We start from the raw sequence: 22,595 nt of genomic DNA on the forward strand, positions 1-22,595 counted from the left end.
GTTTCTGTCTCCTTTTAAGAGAGATCTAGAAAATCTTCACTTACGCTGCTATTTTAAAAAATAGACATTTGGCTTACCATAATCTTGAAGCCTCTTAGCAAGATCTACAGCTTCAATGTTTGCTGTTTTTTTGAAAGGTCTCGTATCCAAAATGAATTCATGGGCTACATAACCTGTAAATGAAAAAGTATACACTATCTTTACTTACTAGGAGGACACTGCCATCTACCAAGTCCAAAACCATCTACTGATTGGTTTTGTGGAGAACATGGCAAAAAGACAAATTCAAAACTATCCACTTGGGCAAAAACTCAAACCTGAGAAATTATCAGGTAAGAGATACACAACTCAGTATATGATGACTGGCCCTTTGGGTCCCATGTCACATTAAGAAGAGGCCTGATTTCCAAGATCAGGACCAGGAATGAGTGGTCAAAGTAGCTCCTACAATTTACAAGTACTCTGAAAACCAGCTGGATTTGTCAATGACCCAACACCATTTGGGTGTTAGGCTATCTTGAATTAATCAAGATAATCAGTTTTATCTTATGCCAGAGCAAAGCTCAAATCTAATGTTATAAAAAGGCTGAAGACAAAAGTTATCTAAATTTATATCCATGATCCTGGAGAACCTTGTTTCATCTCATTGCTGAATCTTTCAAAATTTGCAACTTCCATTCACTTCTATGAGGAAATAATATATTCTATTGAAGTGCAACCTGCAGGTTGAGCCAATGTGTACACCATTAAATATAAGACATATTTTAAAGAGCATACATATTGTACTTAAATGTTCCTCAATGTTCTTCAGCTTAAAGAAGCTCTGATAGTTACTCTACAGATAATTGTTTCACCTCTTATTCATTACTTCTGTCCTGCTGCAAGACTGGAGAGCCATGACAGGAAACCAGAATGTAGCTAAAGTACCTTGCATTGCCAAGGGGATTGTATCCCATCTCACAAAAATGAACTAGGAGCTGAAATGAGGGAAATTTGGTGGGATTTTTTTTTTAGAGAAAGTATGCAGGGGAAAGTACAAGTCCAAAAATTGCTTCCAGTTCTTAAATTGTAGTGCCATTGGTTATGGAGGATTTGGGTTTCAACTTGATTTCTTCTCCTTTTTCTACTGTTAATTAATCTGCTACTAGACTTAAAGGAGAACTATCTGATGGTATACTCCATCTTTTGTTGTCATTTCATCTGATTACAAGCAGGCATTTTTTTCCTTCTACTTCCAAGTGTCTCAGTTTCATTGCAGAAGAAATCTTCATCCTCAAAAGAAGTGTGGCAGGTTATTTCACTTCTTGTGAACAACATCAAGAGAAGTTTGAGATGTCACATAGCATTAAAAAAGAACCATATTGCAAGCCAACTTCTACATGAGGCAAAAAAAAAGCTTTGTAGAAGAAAAAAGTTGTCTAATACTTGCCTTCTGCTCCTCTGAAAAGGATTTTGTAGTGCTTCTCTAGCCTCTTTGCCATGTAGTTTGCATTTAGTATAGCAATTTCAGAAGCATGCTTCAGACCCTTTGCTCCCATTGTCTGAAAGAGGAATAACATGAAGAAACAGATCTAAAACCACTCCCAAGCAAGCCAAGTGTGCTCTTGCACTGACAAGCATGATAGAAAACAGCACCTTGATGCATCTGGCTAGTTTTACGGCAGTCACTCTGCTATTACACTTTTCCACACGACACTCACAGAAAAGCTCTGGGTATTAACTGAAAACACCTGTGGTATACATAGCTTATGAGAGTGTTTACTGTGTAAGAGATTAAGCTTGATGTCCTTTCCTCAAACTGTGAAGCTTTGAAGTGAATAGAAAAAAAAGTGAGAACTCAATAATGTCGAAAGGCATAGGCTGCCCCTTTCACCATCCTAAGGAAAGAGTATCCAGAGAGCTGTCCAAAAAGCTATGTGTGCTGTCTGTACAGATTATCCCAGCAACTCAAACTCTGCCTGCTGGTGTCATGTCACAGATGATACTGTGTATTAACAAAGACCAGAGCCAAATGAACACAGATGCACTTATTCCTCTGTTAAATCACTGCAAAAGGACAATGCTGGAATTGAGATGTGGTTGAATTTCTTAACATTGCACTTAGAAGTCAAGGTGACATAGAAGAAAGCCAAAACATCCTTCAAGGTAACCTCTTAAGATAGGACAGTGTAAATAGATGGCATTTTGCAGTGTGAAGAAACATCTTCCCTTAAAGATTTACTACAGTTTAAATATTCTGTGATGGGAACCAACTTTCAGTCACAAGTGATTTTTACCCACAGCTGAAAAGCCACCAGGTAAGTTGCATCAGCTCATGTTTGCTCATTTTGAATTCTGGGAGAGCTGGTATCCTCAGCAGAGAAAGTTTTCATGGTTAGAGTATCAAACTGGCGACAGAGTACCCTGAACGACACTGCCCCTATGTTCACTATTCCCCAACATTTTCTGTCATTGAAAGCTTTAAATGTTGCTTAGAGAGTCCCAGCACACCTTCTCTCAAACAGAATTTGAATCTACACTCATCTCTCTTGGCTAAATACTTACATATATGCAACCAAATATTTGCTGGCTTATCACTAAATTGCAAGGGATTAACAAATTACAGAGATCATGATCACGCTGTCTCACATCCAAAGCCAAAACTAAATTCAGTTTTAAAATTCAGTAAAATCCTCTGGAATTCAGGATATTGAAAAGTTACATACATGTGAAGTATAACAATACTGCAGCATACAAATAGAAATATTCTTGGAAGAACAGTAATTACCAAGTAGCTTTTAAACATGAAAACTTCTATGTCAGAAAAAGTAGGAGGGCAAACCTGATTGCTGTTTTCTGCCTGGTGTCCACTTGTCTCAAAAATTATTACAGACAAGATGTAAAAGAGTTAACCAGGCTGCACAGATACAGCATTTGTCCTAACATCCTTTCCCATGGCAAAAGATGGCAATAGGCAGTTCTATTGTCCTACTGGAAAACAATGAGGTTTGATGGATGTAAATAATCTATGATTGTGCTGTAGTCACTTGCATTTCTGTCTGTGCAAACATCTTATGCTGAGTTGCTCTTAAACCTGTTCATGTGGTTCCAGTGGCATCGCACTTGAAACAGAAACAGAACCTCAGCTGATACTCCTTATAAAAGTCTACACACCTTGATATACACCCAGGAAATTGGCAATATAGCACTGGAACCCCAAGGTGCAGCACTGACAGTACCCAAAGAACATGCATCCTTATCCGGCTGTATTTTGATGACAGGGTGGGTAGGCAAGTAGGGAGCCAAATGTTTCTTCCTAAAACAAAAACATTGATTATAGAACTTAAATGACTGTTTCTGTGTTACCACATCTGGACAGTTTCAGCAGTAGTTTCTCTTCACCTTGCTTCCAAACAGTCCTCCAGGAAGTCTGGTCCATGTCTTCAACAAAGTTTATTAACATAACTGCTGCCAATGGAGGATGGCACTCAGTTTTCAACCTATCACAAGATATTCATGGAGCTATCCAAATAAAAATTATTTTCTTGAAACAAGTAAGATTATTTTCTTTTAAGGAAATATGAATGCTCTACAGAATAGATTCACACAGCTCATGTTCCACTTCTGCGTTCTGTACTACATACAGCATCAGCCCTCAAAGCCCACAGATCATCTCTGCTTTTACTCAGGAAATGGATTGCTGAGGGAGCTCTACCATGCACACTAAAAGGCCAACATGGAAGTCAGGGTTTGAGAACATGAGTGAACTACACCATTCATGAGATCAGCACATGACTATGCTGGAGAAAGACAGAAGTTTACAAACAACAGTATCCCTCTTCCACTCGCAGCTCTGTACTGAAGTGAACCACCAAGCATGATTCACTAAGGGATATATATATATAATATATACTTCTTTAAGGAAAGGCTATTAATATAGAGATACCCACACTCCAATTGGTCCCATTCCAGGTCCTCCTCCTCCATGGGGAATGCAAAAGGTTTTGTGAAGATTTAAGTGAGAGACATCAGAGCCGTAGTCTCCAGGACGACACAGACCCACCTGTGAAGGGAATACTCTGTTTCAAAACCTTCTTCATGTGCCATTTAAGACCTATTAATGCATTCAAGGAAAGCATGTTGGAAAAGACTGTATATTTTTATGTTTATTGTGATGCATCATGAAACAAGAACTTGATGCAAACAACTTTTTGCTTTAGGAATTCTTAATTATGTCTGCAAAGAATGTCTTTGATAAAGGTTAAGCAGACTAAGCCAATTTCAATGAACAACTCATACACATTACAACACATTTCAGAGCAAACCAAATATAAGATACTTACTTTTGCCATCTAATTTTTATTACTGTTCTTGCAAACCTCACTCCTCCCCCAAGCACTGTGCCACCTTGTGAGGAAGCTGTGTTATGGTCTGAACTGAGTACTGCTGTGCAATTTTTATTCCATGGACTCCCAGCTGTAATAAATCTGCCTAGGAGATTTTGTACCTGAGCATTCATATTTGCTCCGTCTAAGTAAACTTGTCCTCCATGATTGTGAATGAGGTCACACACATCTCCAATCTCCTCTTCAAACACACCGTTGGTAGAAGGGTATGTGATCATGATGGCTGCCAAGTTCTCTTTGTGCTTGTCCACCTGGTGGTAGGGAAAGGGAGAGAAAAGGTCAGTGAGGCTCCTAAAGCTTCTCTAGATTTTTACAAAAAAATACAACTGAAGTCATCAGCTGTTTTACAGGTGGGAAACAAGTCTATCAGCAGATAATCAAAGTAATTTATGATCAGCAAAGTGTACTGGGTTCCTTCCCTCAGCAATGCCTATGGAAAAACAGTGTTTTCTCAATAAATCAGAATTTTAAATTGGAGAAGGCACACACAAACACACACACACACGCACACATATATATATATATAACAGTCACTTCTGAAACCTCCAGACAAGCCAAGGGAACTATCTGGCCTTAGAGGTAATGTGATATAATGGCTATTCCCCCTACTTTCAGCAATACAATTCTACAACAACCACAAAAGTTTGTTTAAATATGGAAATGTGTCTTGCTAATCGCTTGCATCCCAAGATTCACCTGCAGCCAATCTACACACACACAAAAAAGTTGCCTAGCAACACCTTCCCCAGCAGAGGTGGACTTGAACTTTGCTAAGAGAAGGCTAAATTCAGTTTGAAATGCTTCACACTCATCAACATGGTTCCTTTGTTTCTACTACTAGATGTGAGCCAAAGGGTCTGCTATAAAAGAGTGTAGAAAGACTCTTTGAGCAACTCCTGCATCAAAGATCCTCAAAAGAAATCTCACAAGTACCACATGGCTAGTGGCTGAATGAGCAAAAAATTATAATAAGAAAAATAATTACTTATCATTTCCAAGCACATAAACATTATTATTGCTCTATTTTCTCCCAAAGAAAAATGTGATTCAGCTGCCAATACCTTCAGAGAAGGAGTGTTCCTATCTTAAAAATTAAATATAAATAAATACTCACCATTGCTTTTAAATGGGAGATATCAATGCTCCCATTTTTATCCACTTCAATCGGCTGAATCTTCATCCCTGCCATTTGCGCACTTGCTGGATTTGTACCATGAGCAGATTTAGGAATAAGGCACACCTTAGAAGGGAAAAAAAGCAGGGGCTGAAGTATAACTAGTTAAAAAATTCTTAAAGCATTATGGTCTGCATTTGGCTACATCTCATTATCAGAGTTTCCAAAAGGAATCTTTAGGTAATGTTTACTGGCAAATTACCTCTTGTACTGAACTATGCACCTAGATTTTTTTTAATCCATTCAGGTATCAGCATCTAAAAAGTTTCATTTGCTACATAATCATATTTAGGGCTGCAGTTCCAGAATATTATCTCAGATACTCACATTTAAAGTCCTTTTGTCTCACCCCACCTTTTTTTAAATGACTAAATCTTTTTTTAAGTAATCAGTCTCCACACATACAATGACTTGAAAGGAAAAACTAATTACAAATTTTCCACAACAACTTCAGCTGACTTTCAAAACATTTTCTTGTGTATTCTACTCAAAACAAAATATTTTGGCTATAGATAAGAAGTTTCAGAGAGCTACTTACATGCTCTATACTGTTCATGTAAAAAGAAAACAAGAGAAGTACTTAAATAAATGTAGGCTCTTCTTAGTGATAGGAAAATGGAGGTCAGGATGTATCCAGACATTTACTAGGAATTCTACCCCTTCTAAAGACAATATATCTTCTCTAAAAAAACCCAAATCCTTTGCTTCTATTCAATGAGGATATTGAAACATTTGTCTATTATAGTTCTCTTGGAAAGATTTAACTCAGTTTATTAAATGACTCAGACGTAGCTTTGTAAAATGGCTGTAAGGCACTTTGTTTTCATGAGAAACTGCACGATGGTTCATGGAACTTGTTCCATAAAGATGCTGAGACAAATGTTAATTACTTCAGAACACAGGAAACACAGGCATCCCAGCCCCAGTGCCAGGAAGCCCTGTGCCACATCTGTAGCCATTTTAGCTGCATAGCAGAAATGTAAAGCGAGTTGAGATGGCCACCCAGTCCTGCTGGGTACAGATGTTATTGATCAGGCAACGAAGTGGAGAGATGAGACTTGTCAGTTCATGTCCATGGTTTTGTCCCACGAGAGGGCACCATATCCAAACGAGGCCAACTGCAAGAAGCTTGAACTGCTGGTTTAGTTACTTTCTCCAGCTCAGGAGAAAAGCTCACTTCAGCTGAAATGTCAACATTTTGTAGGCTTTCTCATTTTATTTTTTCCCGGGTACCTTTATTTTACTGTAACGTTTGAAATCTTTAATATGTGAGTAACTGCAAGCGCCTCCAGGCTCTCTCTCCTGTGCAGTCAACCTCTGGGTATTCTGGAGCACAGAAGGATCACAGACACTCACAGAAGCCCAAGGATCTTGCACAGAATACGAGCAACAGCAAAGCATACATGGACAATAAGAAGACAACTGTAAGAGGAATAAAATGTCAACCTAATTTCACCTCCCCTTGAGTAAAACTACTCACAAAACAAAGCTTGTAATTGTAAAGAGTGGCTGATTTCCAAGAAGTTTGAGGTGATCTGGATGCAACAAAGAAACAAAGACAGAATAAGACAACATTTAACTATTCAGTTTTAGGTAGTTTCCTCACATATAGTCTATAGTTCCCAGGAGATCAGGACAACAACCCTTCCATTTTGAGAAGGCAAGGAAGTCCCAAAGCGAAGGATAAAATCAGGTTCAGAAAATATGGATATTATTGCACTAAGGAGTTTCTTTCAACTGTTTAAAGCCAGCTCTGTGAGTGTGTGTGAAAGAAGAAGATCTAACTAATCTCAGATTTCAAAGAAGTTTTGGATGTGGTCCCAAAAATGTTCCTAAACTAACTTCCAAGGGAGTAAATGGCAAGGTTCATGTGGATAAATATTTCATGGAAACACAGGAAAGAAACAAAAAGATCCAATCAGTTTTCACTGTAAAGAAAGGTCATCATAATAGAATATTACATATATTTGTGCTGGTTCTTTAGCATTTAAAATTACTCATAATTGGGTTTATAATGGAGACGCAGAGTGAAATGCCAAGTATCCTGTTAATACCAACCTCCCCCCGGTCCCTAAAAGAACTGACTTCACAGTTCAAAAAAGGACTCACAATCCAAAGTAGCAACATTCAAAAATGTATATATACTGGAACCAGACTGATCTAGAGTATTACATAAGAAAACAAATCTTAACAACTCCAAAGTGTGATCCTTAGTTTTGAACCTATCGCTACTCAAAAGATCTTGCAGTGTTGATGGAAAAGAAAGCAACTGCATCAAAAACAAGAAACGAAATAGAGAAAAAAGTGAAAGGAACACAGAAGCTCTGAAGATAATCAAAGTTATGAGATGGTTTTTTTGAGAAGGATAGACAACTAGAATCCACCCAGAAGAACAGAAATATGGATGGACAAGGATAAATGAAAAAATCTCAGAATTAACATGGTATGTCAATGAAGAACTGTTCAACATCTTTCTAAAGTGAGAGGGTGTTAGATGAAACTGTAACATGTCAAGTTCAAAAAAGAGAAAGCATTTATTATGAAGAATGATACAATAATGGGTGGTGAAGCCACAGAACATTTTCTCTAGGATACTGTAAATACCAGAAGCTTCCTCATAAGACAAGCATTTCTTCCTCAAGCATTAGATTTAATTGTAGGAAAATTCATAATGCAGAATATCCAGTGCAGTACAGGTGATCACAGTGCAAGAAGAGCTGTGCTGTACCAATAACCTTTGAAGCAGATTACCCCCCCAGTGCACTGCTGTTATCTCTTTTCCAGTCAGAGTGCAGTAAGCCTTGGATCCTCAATACCTCCAGCTCCAAAACTCTGAAGGCTCCACAGCTGAAATGTAGAGTACATTTCTCACAGTTGTTCCCACCTGAATAGGCATCCAAGGGCTGCCACACAAACTATCCCCTCTTTGATCTGTTGCTGCTCAGAACCCTACTCAAGATAATTCTTCTTTAAGGTCAGTCAACAGAGAGGGCTCTCAAGTTGAATGTAACCTGGCATACACATGCATTCTCCAAAAATCCACAATGTCTAGACAAGCCTGTGTTCCTTTCTGGGGAAGGGAAAGCTGGTGGGGTCACAGTTATTGACTGCACTCCCAGGGGTGTGACAACCATCTTGCTGTTTCAGTCCCAAGAACTGGATCTCTTATACTTCAGTTTTATGGCAAAACCAGCTTTCCAAATGGTCTGGGATATTTTTACCCCTCCTCAGATGATTCCAGTGGGGCTGTGCTGCCCCATACAATGGTGTCTATCCATGTATTGCAGGTTTTCATGGACTTCACCGTGTTCCAGGGCAGTCTGTATCAGTCAAAGACTGGCAGGTAGGTAGAGATGTGCTTCCAGCCCTGGGCAGTCAGTTCCAGATGTACTGGACACACTGCCACAAACTGCCAGAAACAGACTGACCTAGACTCTGCTGCCAAAGGGATAAGGAAAAATGCTTTTACAGCATCAGTTGTGGCATACTGCTTGGCTGCCTTTGACCCTCTCTTATACCGGAGTTTGATGTTACACGTGGCAGCACTCACTGATGGCAGATAGTCCACTGTTAACTTCCACTCACTGTCATACTTTTTGCATTGGTCTTACAGGACTATTTATGGGTTATTAAGTCTTGCTTATCCCTCCTTGGCTCTCCAGTAGATGAATGGATGATGGATGGTAACCAGGGCATCTTGGTTGGTGCAATACTGTCACCAGTACACTACCATGGTAGCAATCAGCACCTGCTCTTAATTGATTCATTACTTCCCATGGCTGGCCACATGTCCAGCACATGTAATGGTTGCCTGGGAATGAAAATGCCATAATTATGACCTTCCCTGCTGTGTTCTCCTTTCCCTGAGCTTTTGTTGCACATGCCATTATATGGCATAAAATATCCCTTTGGTCAGCTGTGTCTCTCCCAGCCTCTTGCCCACATCCAGCCTCCTTGCTGGGGAAAGGACAGGGTCAGGGCAGGGCAGTGGGATAAAGAAAAAGCATTAACACTGTGAAAGCACTGTTCATCAGTAGCCAAGAGATCCCTTTAACCACAAAGCACAGCACCATATGGGCTGCTATGGAGAAAGTTAAGTCTGTCCATGCCAGAAATAGTACCCTTTCTCATTCTCACTGTCTGTAAAAACTTTTAAGATGGTACCCAGGACTCATGAGGGAAGCAAGGAATACTGAAAGCTTGTCACAGGTGAGGATACACAACCTGATTTCTGTCTAGGTGACTCCCAGCTGCTGAATCAACTTTCCTTTCTTCACTTTCCACCCAAAAGCTCTTCCCCACATGAGTGTGAGTGTTGACACTTACAGTTCTATGACGTTCTCCTTTGGCATTTAAATAAGCTTTGATTGCAGCCAAGCCTGCATACTCTCCTTGGGCTCCACTGGAAGAGGAACACAAACACTTGTTACACAGCACACAAACCAGAAAGTGCCAACTCTCTGCCAAAACTTCAAAACTGTTCAGCGCTAATCCTTACCAATGACTTTAGGCAACTGTCAGCAAATTAGAAGAAGCACATCCCCTAGATTAAACTACAAATGGACATGCCTTAATTAACAACTGGATGTAGATGAAAACAGTAGATGGTAAAAGTTATGCCATTTTATGTTCTTACACTATGATGTTAAATCCTTTTGGTGATGGAGTTGATCCACATTTCTGCACCTAGCAGGAGACTACACGCTTGGTTACAGAGAGGCAAACTAATACTGAAATGCATAACAAAGTGTACACAATGAAACATAAGAAGTCTTTCAGTGAAATCCTAAGTGTAATTTCTTGCTGCTCATTTTGTATCAAAACTGCTAATGGACATAAACAGGCTGCATTTATCATTTAATGCTGCTGTATTTATTTCAGTGAGCATGCAGATCCTAGGCATTCTTCAGTCAAACCTAGTGCATCAAATACCAGTTTCAACAATTACATAGCTGACAGCTCATACAGCTTATTCCTATTTCACATCTTTATTTTGAGCTCACAGGAGAATACCAATAACACCACCATTTTACACAAGCAATGGTGGAGAAACATTCATAGAGAGGAAAACATGGGAAGAAATATTAAAAAAATTTAAAAGACCAAATCCTTAAACTCTTAGAAGACACAAGACAAAATAAGGTGCTGTAGTCTTCAAAAAAACCCAAACTATTTGCTTTCATTATCTTGCATTCAAGGCAAATTTAATTTTAGAAAATTCTTCTGTTTTTAGCTAACACACTTTCATTAGAAGTTTTGGAATCATGTTTAGGTGCTAATGTTCAGAAAAAAATTCCTACCTATTTGGTTGGAAGGAGATTTTGTCATAGCCAGTAATCTCACACAGGTCCTTCTCTAAATCCTTGAAAAGCTGCTGATACCCTTGAGCTTGATCCAGGGGCACAAAAGGGTGGATGTTGGCAAATTCTCTCCATGAAATAGGCTATAAAAACGAAAACAAACAAACAAACAATGCTATAACAAAATACTTTGCAAACAACTCTTTTCTTGTTAAACTCTATGAAGAAACTCTATCAATCTGGGTGGGAGCATAGATCTGCTGGAGGTTTGGAAGCCTCCACAGAGGGATCTGGACAGGCTGGATCAATGGGCCAAGGCCAGTGGTATGAGGTTCAGCAAGGTCTAATGTTTACTGATTTAATGTTAACATTTTAGCTTTTTATTTTGGTAACTGGATTACATATTAAGATCTGAGTATTATGAAGAGATTATCCCCAAAGCTTAGAAATGACTTATAGAATACATTTGCCTCTCTCTTTCTCTCTCGCTGCCTTCTTTTCCCTTCTCAGCAGATCACCAGGTCCATATTGATGTTTGAGCCATGGGGTGGTGTAGTAGCCTAGAAGATGAGATGTCCCAAACACTGACAGCCAGATAGCTGTGAAGCTAACCAAAGATTGTTGGTTAGAGCACACTGTGTAAATGGGTAAGAAAGCAGAGGATGCAGCTGGAGAAGAGGGCTATATGGAGGTAGAGCATCACTTTCTTGGGACAAAAGTACTTGTTCTGGCTCCTGGAGGTAGGCACAACATAGTACAGCAAAAGTGCAGGAATTGATCCAACTGGGGGGTGGGGGTTCAAGACCACCGAAGACCTGCAAAGCCCTAGGACCCATTTCCAGAAACGTCTAGAAGAACAGGCTGTGCATGATAACTAATTTGCATAGATAGCAAGAAACTTATCTCCAGGGTAGGGTAAACTTATCAATGAAAAGGTGCCCCCATGAAGCCTGAGTGCACATGTGTTGCAGGACCCTGGACACCCCATCAGCTGGATCAACACTGGATCAAGATTAGTGATCATTCTTTCTTTGCACCTTTCTTCCACTCTTTCTCTCTCCCTCTCTCTTAATTTCCCTCTCTCTCTCTTCTCTTCAACCTACCCCTACCACCATGGGCTTCTGCTAGAACATAAAAGACACCAATTTCCATACCAAGCGTAAGATTTAAGTACGTAAGTTTCTTTTGCGGACCCTCTGATTTTTGTTGCTCCTTTTTGACCATGAGCATCTGCAAATCTCTGGTGCTCCCTTCCACTTAAGGGTGGGATGCCAAATTTCTGTTGGCATTTCTGCACCGTTGGGTCAAAATAACACCAAGCAGCACTACAGGCTGAAAGCGGAGTGCCTGGAAAGCTGCCTGGAGGAAAAGTATCTGGGGCTGCTGGTCGACAGTGGCTGAACATGAGCCAGCAGTGTGCCCAGGTGGTCAAGAGGGCCAGTGGCATCCTGTCCTGTATGAGAAATAGTGTGGCCAGCAGGACTGGGGAAATGATCTTCCCCACTACTCAGCACTGGTGAGGCCGCACCTTGAATCCTGTGTCCGGTTCTGGGCCCCTCACAACAGGAGAGAAATTGAAGTCTCAGAGCATGTCCAGAGAAGGGCAACAAAGCTGAATAAGGGTCTGGAGCACTTATGAAGTCTTATGAGTCTGGAGAGGATCAGCTGAGGGAGCTGGGGGTGTTTAGCCTGGAGAAAATTAGGCTCAGGGGGACCTTACTGCTCTTTACAATGACCTGAAAGGAGGCTGTAGCAAGGCTGGGGTCTGTCTCTTTTCTCAGGTAATGACCAATAGGACAAAAGACTAAGATTGGATATTAGGAAAAATTTCTTCATAAAAAGGGTTAACAAACATTTGAACGGCCTCCTCAGGGAGCTGCTGGAATCAACAACCCTGGAAATATTTATAAGATATGTAGATTTGGTGATTAGGAACATGGTTTAGTGACAGGTTAATAAATGGCCTTTTTCAACCGAAATGATTTTATGATTTCCAGTAAACCTATTTTTAACATTCAGAATATGATTAAAAAACCTTAATTTCTTCCACTACATCACCTACCCTTATGTAGAGCTGAAGGATCACAAGGTGAACAGAGAGGAGTTGTATGGAGTAGTACATAACATTTTGTTGCTACTAATTTTAATTAGAGGGAATATACAAGACAGAAAACAGTGAAAGGAGAGAGAGAAGGCAGTGAGAGAAGGGGGACAAAGGAAACCTAGTGAAACATCAAAGTGAGAATACAACAGGGAGAGAGCAGAGGAAGCTCATTCAGTCAAAAAGTCATTTGGTACTCAAACAGCCTGGCTGCTATTAGCTAGAAAAATGAAGATATCTGGGTACTCTTCACCATGGGGAAAAGGCAGGATATCCTAACAAATAGCAAACTGAAAACAAAGCATGACTCAGTCAGTCCCACCTGACTGTTTCCATATTTCGGAGGATTTGATTTTAAGATCTGTAAAGCAGATAGAATTAGGTACTGCAATACTGCATGAGGGAACAGGACTGTGATATCTCATTCCAAAAATTATTTTAATTATGTTATTCAAAATGGAGTCTCTAAATCCACTTACTCTCCTACTGTTGTTGCACTCCTACTTGTGCTTTTCAGAACCTTTTTCCCGGGCAGAAATGGGAGAGGATGGCTAATTACTCCAGAAACTACCTCCTCAGCTGGAGTACTAACCAAGAGCAGTCTTTACTTCTCTGCAATGACACTGGCTAGATAGTTTACTCATACGGGTCTCAACTGAGACAGTATTATTGCTACTTACTGCAAGTTCAGCTGAACTATTGAGCTTCATTGTGCAGGACCCCTAAAAATACAAACACACTTATCAGTATTTATTGAAATACATAAAGATGTATGTAATGACCTAATTTTTTCTCTTTTTGGTAAATACCTACCAAAGGAATCATGCTGTGAACAAGGGAAATATCTTTGTTTTCTAATCTTTTCATGTACCGCACGATATTTGTCTCGGAGTGGTAGCTGGAGAATACAAAATGTAGTGAAAAGGCAAGCAGATTAGCTATACCAGCAGCTAACACAGGAAAAAACATAAATAAAACAGTAGGACTGAAGATAGCTAATAATACATAATAGAACTGGTATTTTCAGCTTGCTAATAGCAACATGGATTAAAAATGCCTATTACCATCTCAGAAATGCTATCAGTAAATATGGAATATAAGGGCTCTAGTAAGTCTGCTGATATTGCATCCTCAAATAACAGCTTGCACAATGTAGCAGATTAGTGGAAAAACATATTCCCAATGTGACCGTGAGTACTGCTCTGCTCATTTAAAATGAAAAAGATACCTAAAAATGGTACTAAATAGATTATTTCAGAGGAAGGAGAGACTATATGAATCCAGGTACAAAACTGCTCTCAACTGACTCCACTACTGCTTTTGAAAGGAGACATTTTCAGATAATACCATAAAACACCAAATACAGAGCAGTTTCACAAACCTGTTGAAAACCTGGTGTGTCAAAAATTTGGAAGTTCTCTTAAATGGGGTGCTAAGGATGCCTTTGGTTTCCTCGCCCATACCCTCGGCAATCAGCTCCTTCGACACAAAGAAACAGGGAGTTAAATACTTTCATGGAAACTTATTTTTTCATAGTCAATTTCCATCAGAACTAGCTTATACTATCAGTTTACCTTGAGATTTAGTCAGCTTTTAGGGCAAAACCCCCCAGCTTTACCAGCATACATACTTGTATATATCTAGCATGACAACAGCATTATATTAAAAATATGTACAGATGTCTCAGTAGACCTCATCTTGTAAGTGTTGCTGCTAATTACTAATGACATGCAACAAAAATTCTAGTGGGAAGGGAGTAACTTACCACCATGTCCTAACCCTCACAAAAGAAGTAATAGCCTAATTGCAAGGTGTCCAAGCTGACTGAAAGAACTAAGTGTCACAATTAGAAAATGGCACTGCATAAATCCTTGTTATCTAACACTGCCTTTTTCTTTAAAAGAGCATCTTAAATACTCACTATTTAACTAATGGTCATCATGTAGACACCAAATGTCCCAAGGGCAGTTTTGCTTTTCATTAAACTTCTGAAATATTCAGACAATTTAAACTGCATGATCTCTTATGTACTTACAGAAGAAGACTCGCAACCAAAAATCCATAATATGTCATCTAGGTCTTTCTCATTTACAGTTTCATCAAGTGATAGTCCAAGCTATGGATAAAAATGACAGTAATTGTTGTTTTTAACTCAAAGCTGTTAATTCTAAGCACAGTACATTTGTTCTGGTCAAGAAAAATATTCCAGAAACACAGGAGGAAAAAAAAAAAAGGGAAAAAATTCATCTACCCAATGATACATAAGTGTCACTTCATTTTATGTAATATACATAAATTTATTTTGTTTACATAAAATTTTCCTATTCCTTCCTTTACCGAGCTAAACCATCCACACTAAATGGCTCACAAGCTTTGAGACTTGTGATCTCCCTTCTAATGCTTCTAAGTGTTTTCCACGTAATAGGAAAACTGCCCATTTTGCTATGACACCCTCTCCCCCCATCCCAATTTACACAACATATTACACTTTGCCAAGAGTCCTTAGTGCCTACAAAAATGTGGTTTAGATTTCAGTCTGTCTTTAAACAGTGCCACAGGACCTGAATTCTGGATGTCACCTTGTATTTCTTCATTAAGTCTCTCTACTCTACCCCTTAGTAGCATATTTGACATAAAACAATTAGATAATCTTTTTTAACAGGCATAAAATGAAAATACAATTATTATTTCTGGAAGTGCATCACTAACAAGTTCATTCTTTATATTACCTTTATAATTGATGGACATATCTAAGCAAGTTACAAGGTCTTAAATAATTTCTTTCTGTTTACCACATGTAATGATTAGAAACTTAAAGAAGAAAAGTCATACTACAAAATTTCTGAATTTATCAAAGGTTTAGAAAATTGCTTACTCTGCCATCACTATAAATCCGAAAATTTATCTGTCTAAGAGCTGCCCTGTCCAAAACCTCTTTGACTGAGTATCCACATGTGATTGTCAAGGTATCGAAGAACAGATCATGATGTAGTTTATGACCAGCTCGTCTGAGACCTATGAAAAACAGAAATTTAATTCTCTACTGCTCACACAGTAACTGAATAACCACACCATCTATCTCATAAGTAAACACTTTTACATAAAATAAAGTATTCCCCTTGTGTAAAGATCAGCAAAATCACCAGCTTTTTAGTGAAATGTCACTGTGTATGAAATGCACTTAAATCAGACTCAGACCTAATCAATAATGAATCAATAATGAGTCTAGGCCAGATCCTTCTGATACATCAAATCTATAATACATACAGCAGCAGAGTTGGTATATAGATGGAATAAAGACAAAATCATAACACTGGAAAGAAAAGTTATATTATGTGAATGGATATTAAGTGCCATAGAGTTTGCCACAACAAAGTTTAGAGCCTTAGTGCTTTTCACAGTCGCAAAAGGTCTTCCAACTAAACTGGCAAATAAAACATGTATATTTGTGGCAATAATCCTTTAATTCCAAACATTCCAGTTTTGAGTAGCTCCTTCTGACAGTAATGATAGTCATACCAGTGGGAAAAAACCTACCAGACCACACAGTCCAGATGCAATCATTATTTTCTGCTACAGATTCTGTGCTTTTGGTTAGCTGTTAAGCTTTGGGATTTCAGTGTTCATAGCAGCTACAATACTCCACCCAATTTAACTGAAATGTTTCTATTGCTTTACTGTCACCTATTACCTTCTTTTGCTATGTTATTAATACTCTGTGCAGATTTCTGTGTGTAAACTAGAATGGTCCAGTAAGTGAAGTAGCAGCTGGCAAACGGCATTTCAACAGTATCATCTAGGCACTCGCTCGGTAGTCTTCTGCTAGTTTCCCAAGGAAACAGAAGTAATGCCTGCAAGTTCCTATCACATAGATATCTATTTCTAGGGTGTCATTATGAGAAGTACAGATAAATATCAGCAGTGAATTTTGTATTAAAATGGGTCCCTCCCCAGCTGAGAGAACACAAATCAGCTGGCAACACCTCCCTCGCCAAAAAAAGTTTACATAAGAAGATGTATTATTTAAGGGGTAATGATTTTATAACAGTTTCCTTAAACATTAAATACGTACCTTCAGCCAAGATTAGAGTAGCATTATGTACCCGTCTTGCAATATGCCTTAATCCATCAGACCCATGGTATATACCAAACATGGCTGACATATTGGCCAGAAGAGCCTAGGATCCAAATATAGTTTAGGACATTATTATTGTTACTGTCCCTGTTAGCAAAGGTTATTTCATGCTAGTTTAATGGAATGTTTCTTTAGCACCAGAGACAACCACATATCCTCAGCTGATGCTATAGCTGATTATGTGTTGCCTACAAAATAAAAGGAGGGAAGGGTAAAATACTTTTATGAAACTGTGTCAGCACTGATTATGAATTCAATGCGCTTTGAAATGTAACTGCATTAGCAATTAACATGTGCTTAAATTTGACTACTGTAACAAAGATTTTTGAAGACTATCAAGTCCAGCCAGTCTCACAGGAACTGTTTAGTAATGGTACAAAAAATTCATGGCATATGTCATTGATACTAAGTAATTAGGTCTGTTTTAATATTAACAAACTCTCCTCAAAATTTGGCACAATATTAAGAGCATAAAAGAGCAACGGTAGGAGCAAAAAAACGTTATGACGTTGTCTGGCTGAAGGTCTGTAGAGGCATGCTGAAGATAACTATTTTGGATAATTACTCAGTTAATCATGGTGTTTTTCTCTTTTTGGTGATGTAACATATTCACATCAAATCACATAGACAAAAATATAAGTTGTGACAATTTGAATGAGTTTTAGATTTTAAAAACTTATTTCTCTTGCCTTGAGTGGGAAATTTCAGATCATTGGAATTCCCTGCTATTTTATTATGAAATCTGTCTCATTTATAACACAGCACTACTCACTATGTTCATGCTACAAGACAGATGGATTCATGACACTGCAAGAATTGAGGACTACAGTCTTTATTAAAGGAAACGTATACTCATACTCTCTTTTCAAGCAGATCAATTTTTCAGAGGACTCAAAACAAATGCACAACGATCAGAATGTTTCGATGTCCTTAATTTTTCTAGCAAAAACTCCCAAAAGTAAAGCTAACTCAAATTCTTCAACTCGTTCCTTTCTAGCACTGAAAATAAGGCAGTACAAATTACCTGTGCTGTGCAGATGTTGCTGGTAGCTTTATCCCTCCTGATATGCTGCTCACGTGTTTGCAAAGCAAGTCGGTACACTTCCTTCCCACTTGCATCTCTAAGTTACAAGCAAAAATGTTGCTTCTGTTACTTTAAAATTGCAGCAATTTATGATACTGGGCTTTATGCATGCTAGCCTGAAACTATTTATCTATCCTCAGAGACAGAAGGGTGCTGGAGAGAATAATGCGTAAGTCAGGACAGCTGCGACACCAAACAGCAAGACTGAAGTCTCTGAATTTCTGTTTTCATCATGGCTGGTCAGGTAGACTATGCAGCTTAGTTTACCATCGGTCCATCTAGAAGAACTTTGACAGAGTGGAGAAGTGGGCTCACAGGAACCTCATGAAGGTCAACAAGGGAAGTGCAAAGTCCTGCACCTGGCAAAGAACCCCAAACACCAGTACATGCTGGGGGCCGCCCAGCAGCTTGGCAGAAAAACCTCGGGGCTCCTGGAGGACATTAGAAAAAACATGAGCCAGCAATCTGCCCAGGTGGCAAAGGAAGTAAATGGTATCCTGGGCTGGACTAGAAGTGTTGCCAACAAGTGAGGTGATCCCTGCCCTCTCTTCAGCCCTGGTGAGGCTTCACCTGGAATGCTGTGTCCAGTTCTGAGCTCCTCAGTGCAAGAGCAATACAGAGGAAATGGAGAGAGTCCAGTGAAGGACCACACACATATCAAAGAAACTTCGCCACCTCTTCTATGAGGAAAGGCTGAGACAAGAGAAGAGTCAGGGAGGACATCACTAAAATACGTAAGTACCTGCAGGGAAGATGCAAAGAGGATGGAACTGGACTTTTATCAGCAGTGCCCAGAGACAGGACCAATAGAAATGCACACAACCTGAAACACTGGCAGTTCCCTCTGAATATGAGGAAATGCTTTTTCACTGTAAGGGTGACTAAGCACCAGCATAGGTTGCTCAGAGAAACTGGAGTCTCTTTTTGTGGAGATGTTAGACACCTGGACACCACACTGGCCTACTGACTCTAGGTTGAGTCTGACCCAGCTTGAGCAGGGGGTTGGACCAGATGGCCTCCAGAGAACCTGTCAATCATTCCGTGATCTTGTGATCAAAACCCTGAAAAAATTCATGGCAGAAAGATGCACTGAGGAAGTATCACAGCTTTTATCCATTTCAACTTTTTCTTTTCCAACTTTCTTGAGATGCAGAAAGATGAAGAAAAAATATTACTATGTAAATTAAATATTTCTAAGCCTTATTGACAACTGTGAATGTTTTAGTTATTTTGGTTACTGAAGTACTTCTGAATAGCTTCTGCGCCAAACATATGCAGTCTTTCCACAGACAACTGCTTTGTATTTTAATTATTACTAGTTAGACATCTTGTCAAAATACAAGATGTCTACATCACCACCAAAAAAAATCAGAGGCAAGATTTTACACACTATTTCTCTGCTTTGTTTAAGTGAAACTAAAATTTGCACTAGATTAAGCTGCTTCTTATTTTGGAGGTTCACTGAATTTTCTACTTCTTTCCATTTATGTTTTGTAAGACTGCACGTTAGAGAAAAAAGGCATAACAGTACAGAATAAGCAGAATAAGTTAGCTTGCAAAGCCTCGTGCCATCACAATGAATCCACTCTGCTTTTGGTTATCTTTTCACCCCACATTGCCACAAGCATTACAGATGGTTCACAGCTTCATTCCACACAAACGGAATTCTTGAAGCTTGCTTCCTCAAAACTGAAAGCAACTTCTATTCTCACAGTTTTCAAGAAAAATGTGTTTGGTACAGCACCATGGTCAGCTGTTGTTCAGCACAAGATGGTCACAGTGAGGTTTATTACAGTTTCTTATGCATTATTAAAATCTCTGAGGGGAGACTTTATTGCTCTCTATAACTCCCTGAAGGGATGTTGTAGTGAGGCGAGGGTTGGTCTCTTCTCTCAAGTAACAGGATGAGAGGAAACAGCCTGAAGTTCTACCAGAGTGGTTTAGGAAAAAGGTTTTCCCAGAAAGGGTTGTAAAGCATTGGAACAGGCTGCCAAGGGAAGTGATGGTGTCATCATCCCTGGAAGCGTTCAGAACACACGTGGAGATATGGCGCTACGGGACATCGTTTAGTGGTGAACAAGGTGGTAGGCTGACAGTTTGACATGATGGCTTTGGAGGTCTTTTCCACCTTAAGGATTCTGTGATTTCAATTTTCCCTGAAGGCACATGATGGCAAAGGGAACCCTTACCTTGTAACGCCCACCATCCTGCCCGGCATCATTCTCACTAGATTTTCCTTAACAGCAAAGAATGCCGCGTGGGGTCCCCCATAGCACAGTGGCACACCAAACCTCTGGGAGTTACCCAGGACAACATCCACCCCAAACTCTCCAGGAGGCTTCAGAATACAGAGAGCCAGAAGGTCAGTAGCACAGCAGGTGAGAGTCTGAGAACAGAAGTGCACAGATAGTCAGCTTCTTTTCTGAAGAAACAGTGTTTGCCTGGGAGTTAAATTTTTAAACATGGCTTCAAACAGTTCCATATCACTTGCACAGAGCTGAAGTGCATTGGCTGTAACGGTTGTAATGGTTATCAAGGGATGGACCTGAGATAGTACCTCATGTAACATTTAGTTTCTATGAATATGGCTGTTTGACGTACCAGATTGTTATCAGTCAGACCAATAAAATGTACTTTACCCCATTTTGATGAGCTCTTTCAACAAGTTCGGAGAAGTCTTCAATCTTCCCTTCAGTATCCGGATACTGAAATAATACTCCACTGACATCCTTTCCACTGAAATCCATCTCATGGGGTAATTTGAGCTCAGTAATAACACCTGTATAACTGGAAACAAAAATATGCAGAAGGTAATGTATTTTTACCCCTTCTTACCTTGGAGTGATACTTAAGAAGTTTTCATGGACTTATATAAGACTTTTTTTCTTTAAATATAGAGAGTCGAGCATGCTTTGTAGCACTAAACATTGAGAAAGTTTCATGTCATGGTATATAGTACTGAAGAATAACTGCATTTGACATCATCTTTTGAAATATGAAGCAAAGCAAAGCAGAGGATGCATAAGATACTTGATATCAACATTTTGCTGCTTTAACATGTTTACCTTTGAGAACTAAGTCATATTTCTAGAAGATGATTACTGCAAATTGTAAACTTAAAATGGATCTAGCTTTCATTAAAAGGGAAGATTTGCTATCTAGGATAATTCATTTCCTAGTAAAAAATAAAAGACCAGACTAAATTCAACAATCAAATGTATTTGTGCAACAAATTAGGAGGAAAATTAAATATTCTCTTTTTATCATATGTTTAGTCTTTTTTTTAAACAGCTTTAATTTCTTTGCAGTTGTATTTGAACGGAAAACTACAAGCAATGCCAAATGATAACAGATTTCTGCTTCTCCTTTGCAAAGAAAGCATAATCTTACAGTTCAAAAATGTTAAGTATATGGTGAACAGGCATAGATGAAAAATGATTCAATGTAAGTGAAAAGATATGGTGGAAAATGGAGAAAAATATTACTTTGCTCTGGTTTGAACCACTGCTATAGTTTGAGGGTGGCATCGAGCATCTACATAGAACTTCCTTCTTTTGTTGTGTCTGTTGAAAAAAGAAAAAAGAAGGGTTACATATCAAGAATATAGTTTCTCATGGAAATAAAATTAGCTTGTTTTCTACAAGTGTGTTTTACTAAGTTAAAAGGCAGTTGTAAATATTGGTTATTGTAACCAGATTAAGTGTAAGATTGAATGAAGGTTCTGATACATTTAAAATAAGAAAGTTCATTTCAGACACTCAAATGAGACTCATACGTGACAAAAATTAAGACTATGAAGCAAAACAAAAAGCCACTTTCAGAAGCTGTGGGAATGGCTCCACACACACACTCTTTTAAAGGAATACAACTGTGGTCTTTAATACAGATTTTCAATGTTGCCCTGGATAAATAAACATGAGCCATCAAAGTACTTAAATGGAGACTGAGAAGACATGGTATCCCTGACCATGGCAGTGGGGTTGGAACCAGATGATCTTTAAGGTCCCTTCCAACCCAAACCATTCTATGATTCTGTGATAAGACAATTCCGTACTTTTCTCTGGTAAACACAATTTTGTGTCAGACTGAGGCTTTGAACAAGTGAATAGCTTCAAAACAGTATCTGCTGCATAACCTGCTTTCTGACACACAGCGCTACAGTGGCCTTCAATCATTCTCATATTTCATTTCATTTGCAGGTCCCTTTCAAATGCCCCTACAACAAACATCCTTGAAAGTAGATTTGGATATACCAGTAACAACTTCACTTTTGTCAACTTAGGAACAACTTTTTAAACACTAATGGAAAAAGACAGTGCACATCTTCAATTTTCACGGACACAAGAGACTCATGCCACAGTCTGTTAGACTATGTAATAAAAGGTCCTCTGCACTCCCCTCAGATGCAATGGCAGT

General features: G+C 39.0%; 1 protein-coding gene across 1 annotated transcript in view; it reads right to left on the reverse strand.

The window, feature by feature from the left end:
- GLDC (glycine decarboxylase) overlaps positions 1–22,595 on the reverse strand; it is a 45,037-nt gene that overhangs the window by 5,315 nt on the left and 17,127 nt on the right. The window contains exons 5-22 of the mRNA XM_027635036.1: positions 21,665–21,742; positions 20,819–20,966; positions 20,369–20,565; positions 18,120–18,216; positions 17,033–17,138; positions 15,836–15,975; positions 14,996–15,076; positions 14,342–14,439; positions 13,774–13,858; positions 13,641–13,682; positions 10,860–11,002; positions 9,886–9,961; positions 5,500–5,625; positions 4,487–4,636; positions 3,930–4,042; positions 3,154–3,295; positions 1,430–1,541; positions 78–173 (exon numbers count right to left, since the gene is read on the reverse strand). Of these exons, the coding sequence (XP_027490837.1) occupies positions 78–173; positions 1,430–1,541; positions 3,154–3,295; positions 3,930–4,042; positions 4,487–4,636; positions 5,500–5,625; positions 9,886–9,961; positions 10,860–11,002; positions 13,641–13,682; positions 13,774–13,858; positions 14,342–14,439; positions 14,996–15,076; positions 15,836–15,975; positions 17,033–17,138; positions 18,120–18,216; positions 20,369–20,565; positions 20,819–20,966; positions 21,665–21,742 (2,030 nt within the window). The remainder of the gene's footprint in view (positions 1–77; positions 174–1,429; positions 1,542–3,153; positions 3,296–3,929; positions 4,043–4,486; positions 4,637–5,499; positions 5,626–9,885; positions 9,962–10,859; positions 11,003–13,640; positions 13,683–13,773; positions 13,859–14,341; positions 14,440–14,995; positions 15,077–15,835; positions 15,976–17,032; positions 17,139–18,119; positions 18,217–20,368; positions 20,566–20,818; positions 20,967–21,664; positions 21,743–22,595) is intronic.

Source organism: Corapipo altera, unplaced genomic scaffold (genome assembly GCF_003945725.1).
Source record: "Corapipo altera isolate COAL_440 unplaced genomic scaffold, ASM394572v1 61411, whole genome shotgun sequence".
In the NCBI taxonomy this organism is placed as follows: domain Eukaryota; kingdom Metazoa; phylum Chordata; class Aves; order Passeriformes; family Pipridae; genus Corapipo; species Corapipo altera.